General features: G+C 41.8%; 1 protein-coding gene across 3 annotated transcripts in view; it reads left to right on the top strand.

Annotated features, from left to right (window-relative positions):
- Window positions 1–1,748: 1,748 nt before the first annotated feature.
- P3H2 (prolyl 3-hydroxylase 2) overlaps window positions 1,749–17,862 on the top strand; it is a 178,537-nt gene continuing 162,423 nt past the window's right edge. The window contains exon 1 of one of the 3 annotated variants that reach the window (XM_057501128.1): window positions 1,749–1,767. Coding sequence is in view for 1 of the 3 variants with exons in the window: in XM_036875103.2 (XP_036730998.2) it covers window positions 5,428–5,898 (471 nt within the window). In the remaining 2 variants the exon portion in view is untranslated. Of the gene's footprint in view, window positions 1,768–4,723; window positions 5,899–17,862 lie in introns of those variants that run through there. The other 2 variants (XR_005022638.2, XM_036875103.2) reach the window with 2 other exon arrangements.

Genomic DNA, 17,862 nt, shown 5'->3' with positions numbered 1-17,862 from the left:
AAGCAGGGTAGACCAGATCCAGAAGGAAGATCCTGACACACTTTGGCAGGCCAGGATTAGAGACATGGATTCAGCTTGCAACAAGATGAATTTCATTCAGGCTTCTAATAGCAAAGCAGTCAGCGTCAGGGTGGCTGTAGTCAAGAGGCCACAGTTGGGAGGACAAACTCACTTCCAAGGATTTTTTCAGCAAGAACTAGGGTGCTGGTCCACGCAGATTACTGGCATTAGTGATGTCTGGCAACAGGGGCTTGGATGAGAGGCAGCAAGAGCACGGTGGGCCCCATTTCAGAGGAAGGATGGATATGGGAAGGGGGTTCTCAAAGATAGACAGGGCAGGAAGGTCATCTCAGAATGATGGATCATCTATGCACACAGAGTAATCTCTTCCAGAATTTCTGATGGGTAAGGTTTTACTTTGCATCCATACACAGTGATTTGGCATCTCGTACAGAGGAGTCCATTAAGAACCTATTTACCCTCATGTGTTTCCATGCATATGTCACCTATCAAGTGAGTTCAGAGTCATATTAAGCTTCTATCTAATAGATATGGTGTACACACACACACACACACACACACACACACACACACACACACACGCACCTTATCCATATTTACTCTGCAGAAAAAAATATTAAGAGTCAGTGACTTTAGCTGAATTCAGAACAAAATTGGTGACTGAAGAAAAGGTGTAGTCTGTACAAGTTTAATAGAGCAGAATTTTAGACATGACCTATGAAGATGTCTCAGGCTTAGGAAGAGGCAGTGTGGTAGAGTGGGGGAGCACTAAATAGGCTTCAGTCCTGGCCTTTAACTTGGAAACTGGGCTTTGGTAGGTCATTCCTCTTATATAAATCCTTTTCTCACTGGTGGAATTACAATGCTAATGTTTTACTCAAAGAGACTCTTGAAAAGAAATTGATTAAATGTTTGTGAAAAGAACTATACTTAATATCCAGTACCTAAGATATGTCCAATTTTCTGGATTTCAGTTCGTGTTGTGTTTTTAGCTTTAAGTATTTGGAGACTGCTCAGCATTCTTATTTCACTTTTTTCTTGTTAAACTAAGATGTGAGCCTCCTGAGGAATGAACTTAGAATTTCTTCATGACAGGGAGTGGGGACAGAGTGTTTACAGAGTTCTGTTTGATTTGGAATTTTCAAGTTCAATCAGGAATTAAGGCAAACAGAGAGACAGAGCTATTAAGGAAATTGGAAAGGAACAGACAGTTCTGGAATGTGGCAGCTCCCGTTTGATTTTTAATGTAAGTTAAATATTAATTTTTCTGAAAAAAAAAACCCTCTTCCTCTAGGGAGGATTTTTTCTCACTCTCTCTTCTAGCAATAGATTGTTGGTGTCTTACCTTTCACAGTAACTTATTTGGAGGAAAAAAAAGTCTTCAGATGATTTTATTTGAGTAAGAAAAAAAGTCTTCAGAACAGTTGCCTTGTAGCCAGCATCAACAGAAGCCGAACAGGGTTGGGTTGTTGCATAGTGAGAATTATTCCTTTCATTTCAAAGGAATCAATGATGTTTGGGGCAAGCAAGAGCTCTGGTTACCCATGACCAAAGTAAACTAATATTAGATCTGCTTATGGAAAGTGTTGATTAAGTCTACCACTGAAGCCTGAGTGTGCTTTTATTGTTCCGTGAAGATTCTGCAGGAGAGAGAAGTCAGCTTGGAAAAACTAAACTGATTTGGGGAAAACAGGAAGCATTGGAGGATCTTTTTTCTCAATTCCTTCTTGCTGGAGGTTCCCTAAGGTAAGCAGAGCGGAGATGCTGTTGACTTGTAAACAGAAGTCGAAAGGAAATTCAAGCTTCTGTCAAGATTAATTCCAAATATAATAAAAAAAGGTAGTGATTGGATCCCTCTTAAAGTTTTTGGATGGATTCTCTTGTGCTCTGGCTGTTCTCTGAATTCGTAAGGAATGGGGGAAAAGTGAAATTGCAGGCTCCCAGTTCATACCTATCTTAGCAGAAATTTCAACATCTTATTCCTACAATGGCTCCTTTTTCTCAAATTATCATTTCTTTCTTACTTTCATGCATTTTGTTTTATATCTCCTTTAAGAAACATTCACAAAGCTACTGTTATCCTGTGTTCTATGACATTCAGCATAACATCTTGTCTTTTAGTATATAAAATTAAGCATATGAGTCCTGCCACTGCCTATTTATGTGACCTGTGTTCCCATGTTTCCTCATAAAATAAGAGAATTGAGTAAGATATGTAGTGCTTAAACTATGTTCTACCCTAGGGTTTCTCAACTTGAGCATGGTTGATACTTTAGACTGTATAACTCTCTGTTGTGGAAGGCTGTCCTGTTTATCAAAAGATGGTTAGCATCTATCCATACCCTCCACCCATTAGATGCCAATTGTACAACTGTACTCCATTCTCCTAGTTGTGACAAACAACAATGTCTCCAGATATTCCTGGGAGAAATATCACTAACTAAAGCAGTGGTTCTCAAACTTTGTTGGGTATAAGAACCCCTGGGGAACTCAATAATATGAAGGCCCAAACTTGATTCTACTTTAAAAGCCAGACATCTGTGTTTGTTAAGAGCATTTTGATACACAACAAAGTTTAAGAAACACTGTTCATAAGGAGTTGTTTTGATAAAGAAATTCTAAAGTATGAATCTTGCACCAAGAGCATCAGTGTCACCATGGAACTTGTTAGAAATGCACATTTTTGGCCTCTACCTCAGGCTTAGTGAATCAGAAACTTTGAGGTGGCACCCAGTTATCTAAGAAATAACCCATATAGAGAAGTACATTCTCAGAACACCCAGTGAGATGTTCAGGAGTGCAAGTGATCCAGGGAGGGCTGCATTTCTCAATACAGAGTTGATAATACTGGGCACCGCATTGCCTGGAATCAACTTCACTGCCCTGCAAGACTCTTGTCATTCAAGAGTTGTGAGATTTTGTTTTGATCCAGCCTTTAGAGAAATATCAGACTGCCCTTTTTGAGAAGGAGAAGTCTGAGGGATGACTCATGAATTCTCTATAGCACCCAGAGCCCTGACTCATAGACCTACTTTTTGGACTATGGCATTAACTTGAGACCAGTGATTCTCAATTTTGGTTTCATATTAGAATCATGGAACTTTTATAAATCTCAATTCTCAAGCCATACCCCAGACCAATTAAATCAGAATCTTTCAGATTACGGCTAGATAGCAGTATTCTTGCCTTCTCAAGTGATTCCAATGTTCAAGCAAATTTGAGATGTCAATTGAATGTTTTCTGTAAAGTCAGATAGGGTTTGTACAGACACTGATAAGGTAGCAGGAATATGCAGAAGATTTGAAAGCACATGGCCAGCTGGGGGATCAGCAGGAGGTTTGGTATGGCTACAGTCTGTAAGCTGACTCTACATCAATGTCAATTCTCCCTCTAACTTTTCCTCTAATCTTTCCACCAGAAGTCATCTTTCCAGGCTTTGCATTTCTGAAATACACTTTGAATCTAACTTAAGATGTACCACATTCTACCTTGTGTTATAGTCCTGCACATCATATTTGTCTCCTATATAACACTGTAATTTCCTAGAGATAAGGGATATGGACTTGACTTTTTCATCTCCCTTTCCAGCAGAATACCTACTTTGAGAGCAGGCCTCCAAAGACATACATTTAGTGGATATTAAATGATGTGGAAATGTCATGGGATATACAGATAATCTACAGCAAAACATTCAGGCACTTTGTCCTTAGTCCTATAGCAGGACTGACTAGTGTGCTTCAGAACCTTCCACAAGTGGATTGATAACTCTGGACTCCAGAGTCTTTATCTGAAAAGAGAGCTAATCTCTACAGCAAAAGTCTGGGCTAATGACCCAAGAGCAAATTCTGGAATACTGAACATCCAAAGCATTCAGTACATACTCAGCTCCAAACTGGAGCTTTTCTATCAGGGGAATGAGCCAAATGAGTGAGGTTTGGTGTACAAAAATAACAATAGTATGGTTATTTGGTGTCTCTTGAAGTTACAGAGCCAAGACTGTTCATTTTCAGAGTAGTCAACCCAACAAAATAAAGGAATGAGCATGAAACTCTGACAACCTCCTCATGATAGAGGTGATTCCATATGAAAGTTTTCTTTGGGAAATTCCTATCAACTCCATGATACATGTGGTTCCTTTCCATTGCTCTTCTCTTTTGCTCAATATCCAGTTGGCTAGGGAGACTTCAGTGAAATTGCCACAGCCATTAGAAGAACAGGAGCATGTCTCTAGGAAGCAGTCGAGTCCAGGATCCAGTGCTTAACCTCTCAGGAATCCTTGTGAGAGTGTAGAGCCAAGGAACAGGGACGAGGGAAACACCTTGGCTCCAAAGGCTGAGAGAAGGAGAACAGAATAGCCTTTAGCTAGTCCTTTGGAGCCTGGCAGCTGTTCTGTCAGCTTCCCTATTCCTAGATTGATGTTCATTGTTTAGGTCCTAGAGGTACTTGGTTTATTAAATTGCCTCTTTATTCAACTCCTGCAGTTAGAATTTAGGTAAGAACCTGACACGTTGGGACATTTGCCTGTTATGGAGATGAAGAAATTGAGGCTCAGCTGCACCAGGTCACACGGTTGGTAAAAGGACAGAGCAGAACGTGAGGACAGCCCCGCCTACTCTAACAGTTCTCTAGGTCCTGTAACACGGCTGTCCGCACAGGCATGCAGGCTATTTATTGCTCCTCTCTTGATCCTACCCCTGCTCCGATGCACAGACACAGAGCCGTACTAAGGGAGATGGGAAGGCAAGGAAGGGCAGACCCGCCCCAGGGGAAGCTGCCGTAAGCTTTGACTTCAAAAGCCCAGGTTTGGGTCCTTCCTTTGCCTTTTCATAGTTCATAACTCGGACTAACCACTCTTCCCATCAAGCCTCCGCAACTGAGCCAACTGGCCCTCCGGGGCTTTCCTCACAGCTTGCGATGGAGCTTTGGCGCTTCACCTGAAGGGGAGGGACTCCGCAAACTGCGAGGTCAGGTACACATTCCCAGAGCCCTAACCTCACGAAGCCGATTGTCTTCCTCTCCAAAAAGGGAGTTGATCATACACATTCCGCCACCTAGAAAGAAGCCCACGAGTAAAGCTGTTCTCCCCGGGTCGGCCTCAAGCGGCGCTCGCTGTCTGCCTGGCACGCGGGGGGTGCAGCCCACCGCATCCCGGCGACTGCGGCCCGGAGCCTGCAGGGCGCGCGCTGAACGCCGGCTCCTCGCCGCGGCTCGGGCGGCAGGAGGAGCGTTCGCGCTGTGGGCGTCCCTTTAAGAGCAGCCGGCCCGGCCTCCGCCTCAGTAGCGGAGCGCCAGCGGCCACCTGGGGTGCGCAGGGCAGCCAGATCGTGGGGGCCGGCGCCCTCGCCCGCGCAGGTGGAGACCAGGCCCCGACGCCGGGGCCGCGAGCGTACGGCAGCGCGGCGGAGGATGCGGGAGCGCATGTGGGCGCCGCTGTCGCTGCTGCTGGCGCTCCTGCTGCCGCCGTCGCTGTGGGGTGGCCCCCCGGACCGTGAGCGCACGGAGCGGCAGCCCGATCCCGGGCCTCTGCAGCCCTTCGACCTGCTCTACGCCAGCGGCGTGGCCGCCTACTACCGCGGGGACTACGAGAGAGCCGTGCGCGACTTGGAAGCGGCTCTGCGCAGCCACCGGCGCCTGCGGGAGATCCGCGCGCGCTGCTCCCGCTACTGCGCCGCGCGCCGCCCGCTCGCGCCCCCGGGGGTCGGGCCCGGGGCCGAGCTGCCCTTCTTCCGTGCCTTGCTGGAGAGGGCGCGCTGTTACCGCGGCTGCCAGACCCAGCGCCTCGGGGGACCCGCGTCCCACCACCGCGTCAGCGAGGATGTGCGCAGCGACTTCCAGCGCAGAGTGCCGTACAACTACCTGCAGCGGGCCTACATCAAGGTACCCACGCGCACGCCAATGCCCCCTGCGGCTCCGGGATGCTCTCTCGAGTCGGGCCCGCTGCCCCTCTCTCCTTGCCGTCTCTCTACTCATTAGCCTTTCAGGTTGGGTTTCCTTTACCGTTTCTGTCTCCTGTTTGTGGATCCAGATACCTGGTGGCCCCAGTTCGGTAATCAGCACTTGATGAACCTGGGCAAGCCATTAGCTCTTTTGGCCTCAGCTTCTGTCTCAAAGAGGACTATACTGATACAGTGACGTTTAAAGTGCCCACTCAGCATTAATTTCTGAGATTAATTTAGCAGGGCTGGTTCTCGTTACGTCTTCTTTCGCTGCTTTTCTTGGTCTAGCGTCATCCCCATGTATCTTCCGACTCCACTTCCTCATGCCTTCTACACTCTACTCGGCACCTTTTCCCTGAAGTCTAAAAGAAATCCTCAGAACGGCAGAGTTACAAGTAGATTTGTTCTGGAACAAGTTTGTTTTTCTCTTTTCTCACCGACACCTTTAAAAAAAATAAAAGATCAAAGGTTAAAGGGAAGGTATGTGTGGAAGAGGTGACTCTGTGTGAGGCAGTCTCACTGAAAGTATCTACCCAAAGTGCTGACTTTCTCTCCTTTGATAGTGGGCTTCCAATATCTGGAGGTAAGAATTGGGCTTTGTTATTGGACATAAGATGCCCAGTACTCTCCTTTTGGTTTTATTTTTGTGCATATTTCTGTGTCAGGGGGTATACAGTGTATATTGGCATTTTCTCCAAATTCACAATTTGGAAGATCTGGACACTTCAGCAGAAAGAATTTAGCTTGTGTTCTTACCCCTGCATCTCCACCGCCCCCGCCCCCCGCCCCCCCATGTTGCTACTTACCTCCCCTTCTGGCTTTCCACGTCAATGTATCAATGTCTGTTTTCCAACTGTTGGAGAAGTGGCAGCTTTGGGAGTGGGTTGATCATGCCAGCCAGTGGACCAGGCTGCATTTCTCAGGTGGCAAAGAACATGCATCATGTACAGATAGCCAATGCCTTTTGCAGCTCATCCCACAAGGCTTCTGCCCTCACAGGTAATAAGGTTCTCTGGAAATTTACAGTTGCTGGTGAAGTTCAGAAAATCACAAGTGAGACTAATTCTTAAATCCCGGTGCTGTGGCTAAGGTGCTGGAGTTCACTAGCTTCGTATCTTGAGCAAGAAATAAGGCAAAAGCCTGAATCCTTTCCAGGATTTGTCTTCTATTTGCTTGTTACACCTGATGGATTTGCTAATGTATGAAGTAGAAATCTAATTTCTTTTCAATGAGTGGCACAGTTTTTGGTGGTCTTACAGAAATCAATCAGTTGGCTTGAGTACCTGACAGTGGGAGATAATCTGAAGCAAATTCCCAGAGCAGAGCCTGGGTGGTCCAGGTTGGTCCCTGTAGCACGATCTTCCCTGGAGTCTCAGATGTAAGGTTGGCAGTCCTGCTGATAGCTCTGTCACACATCTTGGGCAGATTTTCCTTTTCCAGGTCTGGAGAAGAAATGCACATTCCTGTTCAGTCCTATAAAAGCAAGTAACCATATGGTAACTCTCAAAATGTGGGTTTCCTTGGTTCTGTAACCAAGAACGCTTCACTGTCATTGTTAACATCTATTAGTCATTCTCCTGCTCTTGTCCCCTGGTTGGAGGTCAAAGAAGGTAAAGCCATAGGTATAACGTGCCTCAAATTTTTCAGTGAATTGCTTATAGGAATCAATCACTCATGGGCACTTTTGTGGGTGAACTACTGGATGTGGTCTGATGAACCAATGAAGTTTAAGAGGTCCTTCAAAAAAATATGGGAATTCACGTGCTAATTCCTGTTTTACCAGTAGTGTTTCTGAGAACAGAACAAATCTTGAATATTCTCCTTATTCATCTCTGCTCTGATAGGCAAAGTTTTCTGAATCTACAGAAATGATAAACTCTTAAAGAGGAAATATTTTTATTCCTTTAAAAATTCATTTAAAAAATTTTGTTGTATAGTTTATATATGATATTGTATTGGTTTCAAGTATACAACATAGTGATTCAACAGTTATGTACACTATTAAATTTTACCCCAAATAGTGTAGTTACTATCTGTCAACATAGAAAGATGCTACAGAGCTACTGACTTTATTTTCTATGCTGTACTTTCATCTCTGTGACTAATTTATATTATGAGTGAGATTTTGTGCCTCTTTATCCCCTTCACCTGTTTTACCCACCCACCCAGCCCAGTCCCTCCCCCATGGTAACCACCAGTCACTTCTCAGTGTCTCTAGATCTACTGCTGTTTTGTTTATTTTGTTTTGATTTTAGATTCCACATATAAGGGAAATCATGTAGTATTTTTTTCTCCACCTGGCTTATTTCACTTAACATAATACCCTCTAGCCCATCCATGTTGTTGCAGAGTGGCAGAATTTCTTTCTTTTTTTGTGACTGAATAGGAAATTCACTTTTATGGCCTGCATTTGCCCAAGTGTCTTTGTGAACATCTGATAAGGTCCACCACATTTCCTCCCTCTTTGCTCTCAAGAACTCCACAACTTCATGGTTTAGCCTCTGTGTGGCTTCCTTGGAATTTTACTCATAAACACACACACACACACACACAAAGGCACTCAGATGGACACAGCCAGACACCATCCTTTCAGAGCAAAACACAACTTTCAAATAATAATAAAGCATTCTTGGTTTCTGACAGGTGTGGATTCTAAAGTGTTCATTCCCTGATGATATGGACTGAATCCAATCATTAAATGAACTCCTTACATATGCCTGGATATCATCATGAATTACTTTTGACATCAGTGATCCAGTTTGCACTTGAAGAGTATAATCCTGGGCCAGATTGACTTTAGTGAGGACTTTGTAGTGAGGATTTGAGACCTGTCAACCGCATGATACAGTCAGAACTAGCAGGCTTCCTAGAGATGAAGAAATACAGTTATTCTCAGCTAGTTTACAAACTGTAGAAGCTCTCAGGAGATGCTGATCCTTCACCAAATCCCAGTTAGTGAGCCAGCCACTGATGGAAGTGGAGCCTTTATGCTGTCCTGTTGGAGGAGAAAAGGATTGAGAATTGGGAAATCTGAGTCCTGTCAAGCTCAATTTCTCATTTCCCAGTTGAAGAAAGGGAGATCAAGAGAGGGAAAGTGGCTCACTCAGTGTCACATATTTAGTGGCGGAGCCAAAGGTTTAATGAAAGGCAGCACAGAGCTGGGAGTCAGGAGTCTGGGTTCTGACAATACCAATCAACTGCCCATGCCTGTTCTGTGCCCTCTGTCCCATGGGGTTGCCTCAGGCCCCGGGGAATGTTGCAGTCCCCAGGGCTATCCTTATGCCAGATTTGGACAGCTCCAGGAATGAGGAGGTCTTTGTCCTGTGTGTAACAGGCACTCACACAATTATATTGAGACCTGCCCTGTAGAATCTTCCTTGAGGACTGGCATGTTTGGAATTTGTCTGGACAGCTGTCAGGCAGTAGTTCCACCTGGCTCCTGGCCATACTTTTTTGCTTAAGGACAGGATGAAATGCTTCAAAGTTTGATTTTTATCATTTCAGATTGTGAGATACAACTCATGACTCTCAGCCTAAAGTCTAAGATTTTATCAGAGTATTCTCCACTCAGAAACCTTCAGTGGTTTTCCCCGTACTACTATTGAAAGCCCAGATAGTGTAATTAATACAGCATCCACAGCCTGTATTAATTCACCTTCCCACCCCTGACTCCCCTGCCACCCTCCAGACAAGGGAACAATGGATGCTTGGTCTTCTGTATCTGACACATCTGGTCTTTGTTTATCTTCCAGGGAGGCAAGTAGATCTGGAATGGGATAGATCTGGGGTTGAACTCCAACTCCTCAATCTTTAGCTGAGCTGTGTGGCTGAGCAAATTACATAAACTTTCTGAGCTTTTGCTTCCCCATCTGAAAAATGGGAAAATAACAGGACCTACCTGATTGGTTTAGGTTGTTTGAGAGGATTTATGTGGTGTATCCAGGACATGGCCTGCTTCTCAATGAACACTGGAGATGTGTTTCTTATTATCAGTTGTATTAGTATATTTTTTCTCCTACCCCTCTTCATGCTCAAATGGTAACTATACTAATACAAACATACCTATTTCTGTGAGCTTCTCTTTCACTCCCTCTACAGTACATCTGTTTCTTTCTCCTCTATATGTTCGTAGCAAGGAACTTGTTCCTTTCCTTTCATGTTTCATTTTAACATAGTTTTGGGGAAATTTGTGTATTTGCCTGTCATTTATTGCTCTTTGAGATCAAGAACTTAGTCAGTTTTGCATCTCCTAAAGTAGGAGTTTCCAGATCTAGATGATTAGATAGATAATCTTTATGAGTCATCTGGGCATTAAAGGTAAAATGTGAAATAGAGATTTAGGTTCAGGAGGTCTGAGTTAGGTCCTCACAACTCTATTCCCCCCTGATACCTATGAAAGAGGACATAGCCTTAAATGCTTAGTATATGTTTGATGAATGAATAATAGCCTGGTTCCTTGTGTATCTTTCCTGTAGAAAGATTTCTGTCTGGCAGCAGGAGGTTTTCTCACATTTGTTATTCGGTTTCCCAGCTGGTCATTTGGGGGAGGAAATTACAGAAAGACTGTAGATGGCTTGTTGTACGTTTTTCTACTTGCAAGTTGTGGATACTGTTGCAAATCTCCTTTCCCTCTCCTTCCATCTTCTTTCCCTAATTTAATTCTTATTACTTAACACTATGCCTTAGAAGATCCTTGACACATTGTGCCTCCTTTATATATATCTGCTGAATTTAAACACAGGTAGGAAATACTTTTTAAATTTTCAATGTACTATTTAATCAGGAATTGGCATATCTGCTTTTCTTCCACTGTTCCCAGACATTAATAAAACAAAAACAAAACTAGTGCAGTTTATTTATTTATTTCATTTAGTTTAAAATAAGCCTGCGCCTGCATGTTTTGCTTCTGAGTTGGTACTTTGTGCCATTTGACCTTCGTTTTTCTTCTCAGGATTAGAGGGTGGGAAAAAAAGGAAATGCAATTTAATTAGGCAATTCAATCTCCTTCCTAGAATTATCTCTCCAAACTCCCTTTTCTTGGCCATAATCTATTTTATTAGTGGTTTCTAGAAAGAAAAAGAAAGTAAACTCAAGGGATGTCCTCTCTTATGCTGCTTTATCAACTTCTTTCTTTTTCTCAAAATGTCTTAACAAGCAAACAAAATGAAACCTGAGACCACAACTGCATGCTATTGATCCTGGTAGTTCAGAAAAAAAACTTTTCCTGGATTCCATATATAAATTGCTCTTTTACTCTCTGTAGACCATGTACATTTTGTCCCTAAATCATTTCAAATAAGTTGATTTTGTGTTTTCTTGACATAGTTTATCTGAGATTGTCCTCATTATTATTTCCTCAAGGACTTTTTTTTCCCCCTCACAATTGGCCCTTTTTTATGTGCTTGAATATCAAAATCCACTGTTGCCATCTTTTCCTCACACTCCTTAGGAAAGAAACCTGAGAAATTCTTTGTATAGCCAGCTTGTAGAGCTAGTGTGTTAAGGAATTCGAATCTCAATTGTTTCCTCATAGGAGGTTGTCCATTTGGTGGCCCAGTCAGCTCTTTATCAGTCAGCCATTGCAGTTACAAATAGTGAGTGCCCAGAGGCTTAAAATTCAATTAGATGAGGTAACAACTACTTATACATTTTCTCCTATCTTAATCTGGTGAATCAGGCATTCCTTCTCAGGTTTTAATAAAGAGAAGTAATTAACTTCTTGTTTGTCATCAAAGATCCCATCTCTGAGAATCAAATGTATTCTGTCACTAATATCATTTGCTCACTGATAAACTCCAAAGGGATAACTGTATGGAATTCTTTTGGGAATATTTGACAAAATGTCAGCTTGTTTCATGCAGGGGGCTTGATAAATTCTGGCAGGTGGTTGGCTTCACCTAATGAAAACTTGTCAGATTTGGTATAATAACAGTTCTTCTATTTTGCTAAGTGATTAAATAAACTGTGGAGTTCTTAGAATCACACATCTTCAAGCTGCAAGGGATTCCAAGAAAGCATCTTGTTCAACTTTCTTCAAGTAAAATAATTGCTTTTGGGCAGTGAAGTAGGGGTGAGAGAAGGAGGAATAAGAATTTTGCTCAAGAAACATGGTCTAGCAAGGTTCAGGGGTGGTGATTATTGAAACTATAAAAAATACCACAGCTTGAAGAACCCTTAGAGATCATGAAGAAGTCTCTCCCTGTCACTTAACAGCTGATGACGCTGGCCTCAGAGGTTCTATGACAAATTAAAGAGGGTCAGCACATGGAGCTGAGTCTAGAATGTAGGCATTCCAATGCATAGTGTAGTGTTTTTCTCAGACTCTGTAATGGGCATCCCACCTCCAGAGGGGCAGTCTGGTGAATCACGGGAGCAGCTGAGACCCACAGACTTCAGAGAACGAGCAGACACAGGCAGAGCTTCCTGGACAGCCCTGCCCACTGTGCGTTTTCATTCACATGATACACAGGCCACTCAGCCAAGAGTCACAGTTGTCTGATGGAAAGTTTTGCATTTCTCATTAGGAAAAATAATTTCTCCTGTTTTATTTTCCATTCAGCTTTTCTCCTAGAATTCTTTTTCTGTCCTTTTATTCATTTCTCCTTTCCTGCCATCTGACTTCCTAGCTATATATATTATCCATGAGTCCTGGCCCTCATTTGCCAAATGGCCCAAACGCATCTTTAAAAATATGATTTGGAGTCAGCCTTCTAAGTGGTATGCTTCAGGGCTGTGTGTATGATTTTCAGTTTTCAGTACTGAAGGGAACTGCAGGCTATGGTCAGAAGCAGTTGATTTCACTTGGCCATACTCCTTTTGGTTTATTTTGATTTTTCTGCTTTTTTTTTTCTCCCTTTCCTCTCCCACCCTTTGCCCTATTGGTGATTTACACAGTGACATTACATCCGAGGAGGAGAGGGTTGGAGGGATCAGTAGAGGGAAGAGAAAACAGGTAGTGGTAGAAGCCATGTCGCATCTCTGGCTCTAATACAGTGAAGGCCATAGAGCCTCATATTTAATTTGATACATAGGCTTAGGCATCTACGTCTATAAAGTTTTTTTATGCCTCTTTTCCTTGTATGACTTGTGCAAGAACTGGGCATGCACTGAGGAAGGTGTTCCCCTCCATTCTTAGCTTCCCATCTTTCTGCAACTGCTCCCTGCCACATACATGCAACATTAGTGTTCCAGCCATCCCATTTTACAAATGGGAACATAAAGCCTAGAAGAGAATCAGGTTGTCCAAATTTATCCAGTAATGTAGTGGAAGAGCCAGGATTGGAATCTGAGAACCATGAGTCCTACCTCTGTGACATTGCTGATTGACCACTGTTTGCCCACACTGGAAACATAAACTCAACAAAATTAACAGGGAACACAGAGCATGCCACTTACATTATCTGCTAGATGCAACAGACCCTGAAAATAAAAGCTACCTTATGCAATGTTATTCCTTGTACTACTGTTCTGCCCCCTTCTGGCAAAATTTCAGAAATGGGAACCTGAGTTAATTGTATTCCCCAAAAAGCCTAATGAAAATGAATGAGGTAAAAAATATTTTTTGGAAGAGGAATTAAGGAATAAGAGCCAGAAAGAGGGAGGTCCAAGATGTCAGATTTTCCAGAAGTCGAGGGCTATCATAGTGATCCTGCTGGAATTCATTGTCTGCAAGTAATGGATTCAGTTTTTGTACAAGTAACAGGACTCTGCTGAAGACTGCAGTGTAATTTTAATGGAATTCTGGAAGAGAATAGAGGAACACATAAAAAATAAAATAAATCTAAAACAAAACAGAGAAACTGTTAACAAATCCTGAATCACAGAAAAGTTAATTGAGCCAATTTTGATTGATTCTTCTTATCTGAATGCTAAATTTTTGCTTTCAGTCTGCCAAAATCAAAAGGCTTGCATGATGACATCAACACATAATTAGGACTACAGAAACAGTGAAATACCTTCATAACCAGATTTGGCTGTTTCTGAAAATGATCTCAAATTATGATATCTAAGACTAATCCAGAAGACCAGATTATTCCCACTGAAGCAAGAGGTATTTCTTAATACTATTTTTTCAGATTGAATCCAGGATCAACAATCAGCATTTGATTCTAGCCCATAACATGCAAAAATGTCACTGGGGACAGAAATATTCACAGTCAGTTATTGTTTCTCTAGGGTTACCAAGAGCTCGGTTACACTTAGAATCTGCTTGTTGTCAGGTCAGTAGGCATTTAAGCTGGAGTTTCTCAACCTGGGCTTACTGATATTTTTGGATGAATAATTCTTTATTGTCATGTGCTGTCCTGTACATTTTAGGATGTTTAGTGGCAGTCCCTGGCCTTTACTTACTAGATGCCAGTAGCAGCCCACTCCATCCCTCTCCAAACTGTGATACCAGAAAAAAGCATGTCTCCATACATTGCAAAATGTCTCTTGAGGTCAAAATCACCCCTCAGTGAAAACTACTGGTTTAAACATTTATCCATATTTGAGATAACCTGGACAGCTAAGGTTAGACACAGCAGAAGGAGTCAGGCCTCCTGTGTAAGAGCACCTTTCTGAGGCTTCTTGTCAAGGGCACTGATTCCATTGCTCTGATTCTATTCATAAGGGCTCTACATTCATGACCTAGTCACCTCCAAAAGCCCACCTCCTAATGCCATCACCTCGAGGGCTATGGTTCAACATACCACTTTCAGGACACAAACATTCAGTCCATCTTAGAGGGAAATAGAGGGAGAAAGTTGGAGAGATGATAGCAAACATCAAGTAAAGTGAGGAGAGAACAATGAAATCGAAGTCCAAGCAGGATCCCACACATGAAAGGAGGCCGCACCAAACAAAACATGTGTGCTGCACACTGTGATATTCATGTGCCTTTGGTGAAACCAGCACTTGGGAGCAAATGCTAGTCTTTCTTCAGTGCTGTGATGTCATGGGCCCCACACTCAGCTGATAAAGCCCAGGATAGCAGAGCCATTCCGTTTCCTCAGTGAACCAGAGAGGGGAGCAGTCTCTTCTGGGGAGATGTCACATATATAGCACTGAATATTTACCAAATAAAGAAATGCCATGTGAAAACAAGCAAAAAAGAGAGTTTCCTAATAAAAATGTTTACTTTTAATTTACATTAGATTATACTGCTTTCCCAATCAGTAATTAAAGAACCTCCTGAACCCTTTCAGGTGTTACATTCCCTGTTAGGCCCTGGGGATATGAAGGTGGATAAAACATAACCTCTACCTTCAGTTAAGTCGCAGTCCATGGAGAGAAACTAATGTATATATACTTAGAATGTGATCCATCAGATGAGAAATAGAAACACTCCCTCTGTGGTTCTGTGATGATGTGGTGGCACTTCAGGGATGTTCTGTATCAGAGCAATGGAATTAGATACGTAAAAAAAGTATGTTCTAGGAGAAAGTCCATTTAGAAAATACTGGTAATTAGAGTTTTCAGATAGGAAAAAGAGACTAAAAAAAGGAAAACTATTGGAAGCAGAGAAGATAGAAAATTTGGAGAAATTAATCAAGAGTACAGGTTGAAAAAATTTTATCATATGTTTTAAAAGACTATGTACTATTCTGAGGCTGGGAAGAATGGATAGATGGTAATGTATGAAATGACACCTTTTAGGAAATTTTACTAATCGTGACAGTTAAAATATACTCCCTCAATACTGTTGTCTGAGTGAATTGTGTTTCCAGTGACTTTTTGAGTTTGTTCAGGGAGATGTCATTTTGCCATTTCAGGTTTCTTTGAAATCCTAGGTATAGCTCCATCATCCCTTCTATAGTTTGCTAAGTTCCTCATCCTCTTTGTGACTCAGTTTCTATCTCTCAAAAGATTATAATAAAATTACATAACTCACAGTGTTGATGTAAGGATAAAATGAGAAAATATTTGTGAAAGTCAATTATGGGTGCTAAGTATACATAAAAGATGCAGAATGAAGAGGAGGAGGAACGAAAACCCCAACAGAAGACTAAAAATAAACCATGTAAACAACAAAGCTCTGAACAGGCAACAGCAAGAAAATCGTTCATCACTTCACGCAATGGACACATGTTAGATAATTATCCACCTTCCTCAAAATAACTAATTGAATTGTTTTTAACCCCAAAAGGTAAAAACATCAAGGAGTCGTTAAACTAATAAAAATAATCTATGTATGTGCATGAAGAATCAGACTAAAAGAAATACCCATGTAGGGCAGTTGTTAACTCTGAAAATCATATCTTATTACCTTCTCAGTATAATTTATTCACAAATCAGATTGTAAAGAATCCTGAAATGACAAAACGACATTTCCCTTGACAGACTTAAAAAAAAAAATCACTGAATCCAAACCTTTAAATTTAACTTTGAGGTAGTATATGTTCTAACTGTAACTATTTAGTTTCAGAAATTATTTTATTAACTATTGCTATTTCCAGTGTTGTGCTAAAGGCTTTATATGAATTTTCCCATCAAGTTCTCACCACAACCCTAAGATACAAATCTTAGTATAATCTTTATTTTGCAACAGGGACACTGAGGCTTAAAAGTTTAAATAATATGTCTGAGATCACACAGCTAGTACGTAACACGTCAGGATCTGTATTGGGATTTTTCATTCAAAACTTGAGCTCTTATTAACATCTCACAGTCTGGGTTTTGACATCAAAATACATATATAAGAAAAAAAATCCTGCTTTTTTTAGTTGCATGATGCTGGGAGAGCTCACCTATGTGAACATGAGTTTCTTATCTGGAAAATGGGGATATTCATACCTGCTCTACAGGTATGAGAAGTGAGAAGTTTATAAAGAAAAGACTGTGGGCTCACCTAGTTCAACACTGACACAGAGATACTTTTTTTCTTACCTCATGGCTTCTAGGCAGAGGACAGACTTGTGAGGGAAGATGAAAGACAAAAGAATAGTTATACCAATCTATCATGAGATATCGAAAGGATAATTACACGTTCAGTAGGTACAGAAAACTTGGGGACACACAAAACAAGAACTGACCTGCTCGATTCAAGCTACTGGCTGCAAGTTACTTCTCTGTACAGTGCAGCACAGACAGACCAGCCTCCTCTCACCAACAGGCTAAAACAAAAGCATCCTCTTAGTAGGGTCTTGGTACTTGTTAGGAAAAGTCTTTTTCCTCTCTTCCACATTACATTCTCTGACCCTCTGATTTCACAATTTCCTTGAGATTGTGGCCTTTGTGTTTTTCAAGAAAAAAAATGGACTCTGTTCAAACACATTCCAAACCTTCTCTGTTTCCTATTAGTAGATAAAATCTCTTCCCACAGACCAACACATCTTGGGAATTTTAAACCCATTTAAGCCTCTTCCCAACCCTGATCTTGAGTACCCTTGGGAAATGGCCTCGGTTTGAGAATTAACAAACATCTCTTCATCACACACACCAAAAGCGAGACTGCTTCTTATATTACAGTCAAGTAAATGGGAGAGTAGTTGTGAGTCTAGAACCAAGCAATTGAGGCTCTGTGCCCAGTTAATGTTTTGCTCTAGGCCTTGAGGTCTCCATGTGAGCAAGGGCACTGTGGGACAGGGTGACTTATAAGAGCCCTCTATCTCTGCCAGCTGTACAGCAAGACAACAATCTACCCACAGAAAATAAAAGTGATGAGATAGTAATATAATGGAATACCAAGTAGAATGGAAGTAAGAGTTAAAGGAAAGGAAGCACTTCCAGAATGTCTGATGCCACTCATCTTTGCTCAGTCAGTTGCTGTAGAGTAAGACTTGAAGGTCACATTGATATTTTATTTGGTGGTCCTTTTAGAAGTACAAGATAAAGTGTAGGGAATGTTCAGGAAGGACAAAAACATAAAAGACTTGAAACTATGTTATATGAGGAACAATTGAAAAAGGGATGAATAGATAAAAGT

This window comes from Manis pentadactyla, chromosome 1 (genome assembly GCF_030020395.1).
Source record: "Manis pentadactyla isolate mManPen7 chromosome 1, mManPen7.hap1, whole genome shotgun sequence".
Classification (NCBI taxonomy): domain Eukaryota; kingdom Metazoa; phylum Chordata; class Mammalia; order Pholidota; family Manidae; genus Manis; species Manis pentadactyla.
This window is presented reverse-complemented; position numbering and strand designations above follow the sequence as displayed.